The sequence below is a fragment of the Gorilla gorilla genome, chromosome 10 (genome assembly GCF_029281585.2).
Source record: "Gorilla gorilla gorilla isolate KB3781 chromosome 10, NHGRI_mGorGor1-v2.1_pri, whole genome shotgun sequence".
NCBI classification, from domain to species: Eukaryota; Metazoa; Chordata; class Mammalia; order Primates; family Hominidae; genus Gorilla; species Gorilla gorilla.
Genome location: NC_073234.2, coordinates 24,921,714 through 24,931,046, shown reverse-complemented (window position 1 = coordinate 24,931,046; position 9,333 = coordinate 24,921,714). Strand labels below are relative to the sequence as shown.

At 38.7% G+C, this 9,333-nt stretch overlaps 1 protein-coding gene across 1 annotated transcript; it reads right to left on the bottom strand.

Annotated features, from left to right (window-relative positions):
• Positions 1–6,001: 6,001 nt before the first annotated feature.
• On the bottom strand, positions 6,002–8,160 carry LOC101143909 (small ribosomal subunit protein eS17-like). The gene is made up of 2 exons (XM_055357461.1): positions 8,001–8,160; positions 6,002–6,420 (listed from the first exon to the last, which is right to left on the bottom strand). Exons 1-2 carry the CDS (start codon positions 8,158–8,160, stop codon positions 6,002–6,004), a joined length of 579 nt encoding a protein of 192 aa, XP_055213436.1.
• Positions 8,161–9,333: the final 1,173 nt, after the last annotated feature.

Below are 9,333 nucleotides of genomic sequence, written 5' to 3'. Positions count from 1 at the left end.
AAGTCAAATGAAATGCAGGTAAGCATTGGAATAAGAGAGCACTCCCATGTGGAAGTTTCCCTGGGTCTTTTATTCACCCGTTAACCATTTTCGGTCTCCAGATGGAACCACCAATATCCGTTCAAGGAATCTTAGCTTTATAATATCCCAAAGCATAAATTCCCAGAGATATTTTCATGCTCCTCTGGCCACACAATCAAGCCATAACCAGGACTGAAAGGTGTAGAAAAAGGTCAAGAGATAAATGTTAAAAAAATCTAAAGGCAACAGATGAAGGATAAACAGACACGAAATCTGACAAAAGGGATAATGTACTAGTCCATTCTTGCACTGCTATAAAGAAATACCTGAGACTGGGTAATGTATAAAGAAAAGCGATTTAATTGACCCATCGTTCTGCAGACCGTACAGGAAGCATGGGAGCATCTGCTTCTGGCGAGGGGAGGCCTCAAGGAGCTTTTACTCATGGTGGAAGTCAGAGCAGGATCAGGTGTCTTACATGGCAAGAGTAGGACCAAGAGAGGGAGGAGAAGGTGCTACACAATCTTAAACAACCAGATCTCATGAGAACTCACACACTATACAGTGCCGAGGAGGGGATGGTGCTAAATCATTAATGAGAGCTCTGCCCCCCTGATTCAGTCACCTCCCACCAGGCCCCTTCTCCAACATCAGTGATTACAATTCGACATGAGATTTGGATGGGGACATGGGTCCAAACCATATCAGATAATGCTGTGAAAAGTACACTTCCATGGGAGATATCTCCTGTTTGGAGTATGTTCAAATTAATATCCAATGAATGGTTCTAGAAAACCAAATTCAGATTTTTATTACTGGGCAATTTTTGAACATAAAGAAGCAATTTTCATTTATTGGACATAGTATACGACTAAATCTGGCGTGTGCCTCTTTTCTCTAAACATTGACTCCCAGCCGGGTGTGGTGGCTCACGCCTGTAATCCCAGCACTTTGGGAGGCTGAGGTGGGTGGATCAGGAGGTCAAGAGATCGAGACCATCCTGGCCAACATGGTGAAACCCCATCTCTACTAAATATACAAAAAATTTGCCTAGCATGGTGGCAGGCGCCTGTAGTCCCAGCTACTTGGGAGGCTGAGGCAGGAGAATGGCATGAACCCGGGAGGCAGAGCTTGCAGTGAGCTGAGATTGCGCCACTGCACTCCAGTCTGGGCAACAGAGCAAGACTCCGTATCAAAAAAAAAAAATATATATATATATATATATATGTATATATATATATATAGACTCCCAGAAGAAGTGCAACTAAGGCTTTGATTATCCCTGCAGGCTCAAAGGGTATCCAGTGGACTTCGGTTGAAATGTTCACAGTTAGGTTGTTGAAATCAAGCTAGAGGGAGTTCCGTGGCTTATAGTTTAGCCCCAATGCCACTGTGATTCTACCACAGCAGTAAATCTATATTTTGTCCTTATACTACCATATTCTTCACAAGTACATTTACAAGTATATGTAATTTTCTAGAGCTCACACAGCTATTAAGTAAAAAAGAAGTTCAAGCCACCGACAGTTCCTTTAGTCAACATTTCCTTAGTCTACAGTGAGCCCTGAACATGGAGTCACTAGCATTTTCTTGTGTGCAATGTGAATTTCTCTTTTAGCACCTGAACAATGCTTCTTTGCCTGAAAGAATTACACAACCTTGATCACAGTTTTTCTCTAATTCAATTTATATCTAACTCCTGGGGATAAATGATTACTTGCTTTAGTTGGCAACCACTCCGTTTCTGATATGGTTTGGATCTTTGTCCCCACCACATCTCATGTCAAATTGTAATCCCCAGTGTTGGAGGCAGGGCCTAGTGGGAGATGATTTGATCATGGAGGTGGTTTCTCACGAATGGTTTATCACCATCCCCCTTGGTCCTGCTGGATGCTGATCTTGCGACAGTGAGTTCTTGTGAGAGCTGGTTGTTTAGAAGTGTTTAGCACCTCCCCATTCCATTTCTTGTTCCTACTCCCACCATGTGATAAACCACACTCTCTCTTTGCTTTCTGTCATGATTGAAAGCTTCCTGAGGCCTTTCCAGAAGCTGAAGCCACTATGCTTGCTGTACAGCCTATGGAACCATGAGCTAATTAAACCTCTTTTCTTTATAAATTACTCAGTCTCAGGTATTAGGTTGGTGCAAAAGTAATTGCAGGTAGGCATGGTGGCTCATGCCTATGATTCCAACATTTTGGGAGGCCAAGGCAGGTGGATCACCTGAGGTCAGGAGTTTGAGACCAGCCTGACCAACATGGTGAAACCCCATCTCTACTAAAAATACAAAAAATTAGCCGAATGTGGTGACAGGCACCTGTAATCCCAGTTACTTGGGAGGCTGAGGTAGGAGAATGGTTTGAACCCAGGAGGCGGAGGTTGCAGTGAGCTGAGATCCTGGCACTGCACTCCAGCCTGAGCAACAGAGCAAGACTCCATCTCAAAAAAAAAAAAGAATAGTTTTTGCCATTAAAAGTAATGGCAAAAATCGCGATTACTTTTGCACCAACGTAATATTTCTTTATAGCAATGTGATAACAGACTAATACAATTTCTGAAACCACAGAAAGAACACTTTCACCACAATTTTTAGCTTTCTAAGGGAAAACAAATTAAATCAGTATAAGTTCAATCAATGTGAATCAAGTAATTAGGTCAGGTTTGTTTGGCTCACATACACCCATTCTTTCCACACTATAAAGAAATATCTGAGGCTAGGTAATTATTTTTAAAAAAGCTTTAATTGGCTCATGGTTGTGCAGGCTGTACAAGCATGATGCCCGCATCTTCTCAGCTTCTGGAGGGGCCTCAGGGAGCTTTTACTCATGGTGGAAGGCAAAGTGGGAACAGGCACATCACACAGCCAGCGCAGGAGCAAGAGGTTGCAGGGGAAGGTGCTACACACTTTTGAACAACCAGATCTCCCAAGAACTCAGTATGTCCAGGACAGCACCAAACCACAAGGGATCGCCCCCATGACCCAAACACCTCCCACCAGGCCCCATCTTCAACGCTGAGGATTCCATCTTAACATGAGATTTGGAGGGGACATCCAAGCTATATCACTCCTGAAAATCTGATGAAAGCTTCAGACTCTTTGACCATGAAGATTCACGTTCTCATTTTTATGTGAATGCACAAATCTCTAGGGGTTCTTATAATCCCTGAAGCCCGTTTATGAGACAGTCATGTTTATAGAATCCCAGGATAACTGAATTTTCCCTGAAGACTCTAGTGTCCACGTATGGTCATACTTACCCTGCACCTAAAATTTAGAAAGATTTTTTTGTGTGTGTGGTGCCAAATATTAAGTACAATGATATTGAGAGGATAGCCGAAAAATAACTGCTCTCTTCAAACTATGTGATTTTTTCACCTTAGCCTTTGGATTTGAGGAAGAATATATAAGTTTGGCATTGTAGTGGTGACTACAAAATTTTTGATAAATCCCTATGGATTTGTTTTTACTCTGTCAAGTGACAGTTTGTCTTTCTCAGCAAGGGTTTTTGTGTTTGTTATGTTTTGGAGGAATAAGATTAGCCACAGATCCTACAGAGAAATCAGCTAGAGATGGTGTCTCCCCTGACCCCTGAAAACCCTACATGAAAGGGAAATTTGCTGCATTGTGCCTGAGGGTTGCTGGAACGAAGTTCTCCATTTTTGGACAGAATTGAAAGACATTTCAATCCCAGTGATATTAAATGTTATTTTGGTGATCTGTTCAGAAGGCAAAATAAACATTTGTAAAATCCTTTGGTTTGTGTATCTTGTTGTCTGTAAATTTTTCACCCCACTGGGATGAAAAATATTAAACTTCAGTTTGTTCTGAGAAGGAAGTCACTCCTAATTAGGAAATGATACAAAACTCTTACTAAAACTCTCCTCAATTCTAAATAACTCCAGATCTTTCAGAGACTTGTAATCTTCATTAACTTTCCTAAAGGACAAACACACAGAGAGTAAACTATAATGTAAACAAGTTTCATTAAAAAAACAAAAAACAAAACAAACAAACAAACAGTAACTGCAAACTTGGGAAGTAACCATTCTTTCTTACCAGAACAGGATTTCTTTTAGAAAATAGTATATGAGGCTAGGTGCGATGGCTAATGCCTGTAATCCCAGCACTTTGGGAGGCCGAGGTAGGTGGATCACCTGAGGTCAGGAGTTTGAGACCAGCCTGGCCAACATGGTGAAACTCCATCTTCATTAAAAATACAAAAATTAACCAGGCGTGGTGGTGCACGCCTGTGGTCCCAGCTACTCAGGAGGCTGAGGCAGGAGAATCCTTTGAACCCGGGAGCTGGAAATTGCAGTGAGGTGAGATTGTGCCACTGCACTCCAGCCTGAGACTCTGTCTCAAAAAAAAAAAGTTATTTATTTAATCAAATCATATATGGTTATAGTATTACTGAGAGGTAAAATCATTCTTTGCAAGAATTCCCCCACCATCCTCCCATCACCCCCGCAGTTAATCTTAGAACAGAGGAATTGTAAAGTCTTCCTTACTTTCAGCTCCCAAGCCAAGACCTGAAAAAAGCCTAGAGTAATGTTTGGCAAGGAATAAAGGCTCAACAAAATTGTTTATCAATCTCTTTTTCAATTCTTTTTCTAATATGCATATCCCAGCAGCCACTGACTCTGCTCTTTACTCCTGAAGTAACAGTTAGGTGGTTTGGGAGTGGGAGGGAGGGGCAGGCTGACACAATAAAAGTGATGCTGGCCCTGGGGCCCTGGAAGGAGATCAGAGGGGCTTAGGTTACTTCACCCAACTAAGTCCTCTTGCCTCACCAACCTAAAACATGGAGTTAATTCAATCAGCACAGGCTTAATGGTTCTGCAATTTTGAGAAAATTTTAGTGTTTTCTTTGAAATATTTCATATTTTTCTAACTCTTCAGAATAAAAAAATATATATTGATAAGGTTAAAGTTACTGGTAAGAATGAGAGACCCTGTAAGAAATAGTCTCTAATGCAATTTTGTTTCAAAAAGTCTTACTTAAATTGCATTTACTTGTCTGTCTATAGCAGGCTTTTATTCATGTTCGATCAAAAACAGCAATTTGAAATATGTATTTCTTTATTTTTGGATTTCCACTGCAATATATGATTTATTTCTGTTCTGGCCCATGGCAAATTCCTGCACCTGTTTGAGGGAGACCCACTAATCACTTTTTCCACGTATCTAACTCTTCCCAGGTCTTTTCTCTTCTACACTCAAAAGATGAACTTTCAATTTAAAAGCAAAATGTGACATTTTTATCCCTAAGAATACTTTTACCATTTGGTAGGATGTTTTAACTCATTACCATTCTACATTCAGTCCATATCTATCTATGTCAGTAATTCTATTTTGAGGCAGGTTTATTTTATTTTAAACTAAAGTTTTATTATTTTAATGGTTCTGTTTCTGAATTTTTCACACCCCAAAAAGAAGTGCTTACCGTAATGTACCTTGTCCCATGCTCGGGTCTAGTTGGGAGGGGCACATACAACCATGTCTATTGCTTCTTCTCCCAACACCTATCCTTCCCTTTACCTTGGAGCTCCTATATATCATCTGGGGAACTGAAAGATCCCTTTTAGATTTTCAAAAATGGGCACCGTTCTCTCAAAATAATACCATTATTGTTCCTCTTAGTTGTTCCTTAAAAATGTATGAATTTTCTCTTCTTAGTAAACTGCAGACTAACATCTGTCAAATTCACATTTTTTTCTACAAAAAGGCAGGTTCCAAGGAGTGCTATAGTACTATGAATTATTGCTATTATGTGCTCTCATTTTATTGCAAAATCAATCATGAAAATGTAAACGTGTTTACCACTTTCAATGACGTTTAGTTGGCTTTTGATTCTCTGGTCATTCACTGGCTATGGTAAAAGCTACATGGACTCAACATAGATTTTTATGACCTTACAAAATCTTTATTTTTTGTTGTTGTCCCAGGTTTATTGAAAATATTACAGCATTGCAGAAAGAATCAAACAGCCCCCGGAGGCATTTTGAAATTCATCCCAGCTGTAGGCTGAGTGATCTGCAGGCGGGACAGACTGCCAAAGTCCAAAAGCTTCAGCATTTCCTCAGTGTCAGGATCTACTTCAGTGATCTCCTGATCCAGGGCTGAGACCTTGGGAACATAATTGTCTCTCCTTTCTCTCTTCTTCTCCCGCAACTTAATGGAAATACCTCTCAGTGGGCCCCTCTGCATCCACTTCATCAGGTGCTTGACACAGCCTGCTATGTTATTGCGGAGCTGCTTGCTGGGGATAATGGCCATCTCCTCACACACACACTTATTTGTGTGGAAATTGTTACCCAGGCACATGTAGTACTTTTCTATGATGACCCGGGCCACCTTCTTCACAGTTTTGGTGTGAACGTGCCCGATGTTGGCAGGTCCTTGGTCAAAGAAAAATTCTTACTTTAATACTATCTATGGAGTCCTAACTGAGGAGAAAGGGTCAGGCTGGCAGGAGAACAGGAAAGCAAAGAGAAAAAAGCAGATAGGCTATGTGTCTGCCTTTCTTTTTGGTCCAGGACATGTAACCCTCTTGCTCAACTAACTCACAATCTTTCCGTGCTCAGCTTTCACCACACCCTCAGCTGATAGAAAAATGCAAGTTAGCTCACTGCAGCCTTGGCATCATCAGTACTGAACAAAGCGCTCTTCAGCACACAGCACAGGCACCATTTTATAATTAACCCAGCAATATTTTCTCAGGAAATAATAATAAACTAGAAGAATGTAAATGAGAACCGCATTCTTTCTTACATTAAGTAACATTTTTAATGATTATACAGAATATATGTGTGTGTATGTGTGTGTGTATATATATATATATATATATTAATCTATGTCACTAACAAAAGAGAAAGAAGGCCCTGTGATCTGCTGATAAAACTATATAATTGACTCTGTTATGTGATTGCTTGTAAAAAGACTGACTTCACATCATCTGAAGTTATTCTTAACTCATTCTCCTTGAAATATTATTGCTTCGTTCTATATTAAATATATGCATACAATTCAATTTATCCATTCATCTTTTTATATACTTTTAAGAAAGAAAAAGCAAGTGTTGTTTCACATGGGCACATAATTCTTTTCATTTATTTATTCAACAAATAATTATTGAATGCTTGTTATTAGTGGATATACTTCTGAATAATAAGAAACAGTGAAAAACAAGACATCTCTGCCTTATATTCCAGAGAGGAGAGACAGGCAATAAACAAGAAATATAAGTAAGTTCATTTTATAACATGTCATAAAATGACAAATGTTATTTTTAAAAAGGCACAGCAAGGAAGATCAAGAGTATCGTAAGATTGGGGTTAGACTTTGCAATTTTAAATGCTGTGATCAGGGTAGACCTCATTGAGAAGCTGATAGATGAGCAAAGGTTTAAGGCAGTAAGGAAGTTAGCTATCAGAACATCTGCAGAAGAACAATACAACAGAAGATAATAAAAGGTGTGAAGGCTTCAAGTCAAGTAGAAAGATTCTCAACTGCCAAAGAAAAGCAAGGAGTTTAGTATGGCTGAGGAGGTGAAGGTAGAAGCCCCATCAGGTTGGGGTTGTGGTAACTGGGGATCCCAGTGTTTGCATGTACAAGTATGGGACATTTCATTCTCCTGAGCAAAACTTCCGTTGATGATTCACTAAGAGCAAGAAAGAAGACTAGTCTGGATGACTTAGAATGAACACACCAGTGTTTCTGTAAATAGAATTATATGATTTGTAATGTGTTTGTGTATACGTGTTTGTGTGTGTGTATGTGGAATCTTTTGCTCAGTTCTATATTCATGGGATTCATTGACACTGATGCAGTTAACACTATTCTATTTCATTGAAAAACACTATAAAGTTTTAATTGTATGAATATGCCACAATTTACATATCCTGTTGTGGGACATTTGAGTTGTTTTCAATTTAGAGCTATTACAAATAATGCAACTGCAAATGTTCTTATACGTGACTTTTTGCACATTTGCTGTCACTCTCCTGGGTATTTATGTAGCGGTAAAAATTGCTGGGACAGAGGCCCTGTGGATGGTGAATTCTAGTAGATAATGATGATTCATTTTCACAATTGGATGAGAGATTCGGTTGCTCCACATCCTCACTAAAACCTGGCATTATGAATCTTAACTTTAACCATTTTGGAGGATATGTAGAGATTTCATTGTGGTATTAATTTGCATTTCTCTGGAGACCAAGTACTTTTTCATATATTTATTAGCTATTTGGATGTTTTGTGTAAGGTGCTAGGTCTTTTTCTAATTTATTTCTGGAAGTCTTCAATATATTCTGGGTATAAGCACTTGTCAATTATATATACAGAAAATATCTTTTTCTTCTCTGTCACTTTTCCTTTCACTCTCCTAATAATGTTTTTAATGAATAAAAATTTTAATTCTAATATAAAAAACAAGACTGGGCTGGTAGAAGATTATTTTGCCACTAGGGCAGTTTTTAATAATGTGTATAGAAGGAAGCGCCATTGCAGTATTGACTAAAGTAGGCTGGTGGAATTACAGCTCAGTCGACAAGCCCACTGGCCTGATCTCTGAATATTAATATAGTGTCATATTAAGTGTGAGTCTTTCTAATAAGACAAAAAGCACATTCATCATGTTCTTTTTATTATTTGTTCTGCGTCTCAGTATCCATGCAGGGAAATACTTGAAGGATGGAAACGTAGTCTGTAATCTCCTGATTTTTCCAGCCTGTTCTCTGCCAGCCCAAGTATTCACAAGGATAGAAAACGTACAGGATTATTCAGCATATTAACATGGTAGATAAATTTTACAACCAATAATCCTGCTTTTTTTGTTTATGAAAAGTATTGCTATTCACATCCCTTATGTGCTAATAGATGCATTAATTTCATTCCACATACGCCAATGATTCCAACTCTGCCTCCCCCAGTGTATACTCAAGTGGCAAGGATACTTTCAGTCTCAACTCACTCAAAGTTGCTCAATGCTTCGTAAACACATTTCTCTTTGAAAATAAAGTTGGTTTAGAAATATGTCCAAAGGTAATAATGTCTTTTGTAGAGTTCCTTTGAAAAGTAGCTTTATTTTGGATCATTTGAAAAATCTGTTATACAATTAATGTATCAAAACTATTCTCAATTACAAAGTCAACTTTTTTCACATATCTCTTCTCTTCTAATCCCTATATTTAATGCTACAATTACAGTCATAACTTAACTTTGACTTGTCTTTTTCATGAAAGTTTTTGTTGTTGTGATGACATCTCCAGGTTTATCACTTTTGATAAACACATACTATTTGTTAGGGCGCT

Bases quoted from the DNA above. Each gene is read 5' to 3' on its own strand.
- LOC101143909 (XM_055357461.1), bottom strand. From the start codon at position 8,160: ATGCCAGGTTTTAGTGAGGATGTGGAGCAACCGAATCTCTCATCCAAT. The intron at 6,421-8,000 runs GTCACGTATAAG...TCTTTGACCAAG, and splicing joins TGACAGCAAATGTGCAAAAA to GACCTGCCAACATCGGGCAC.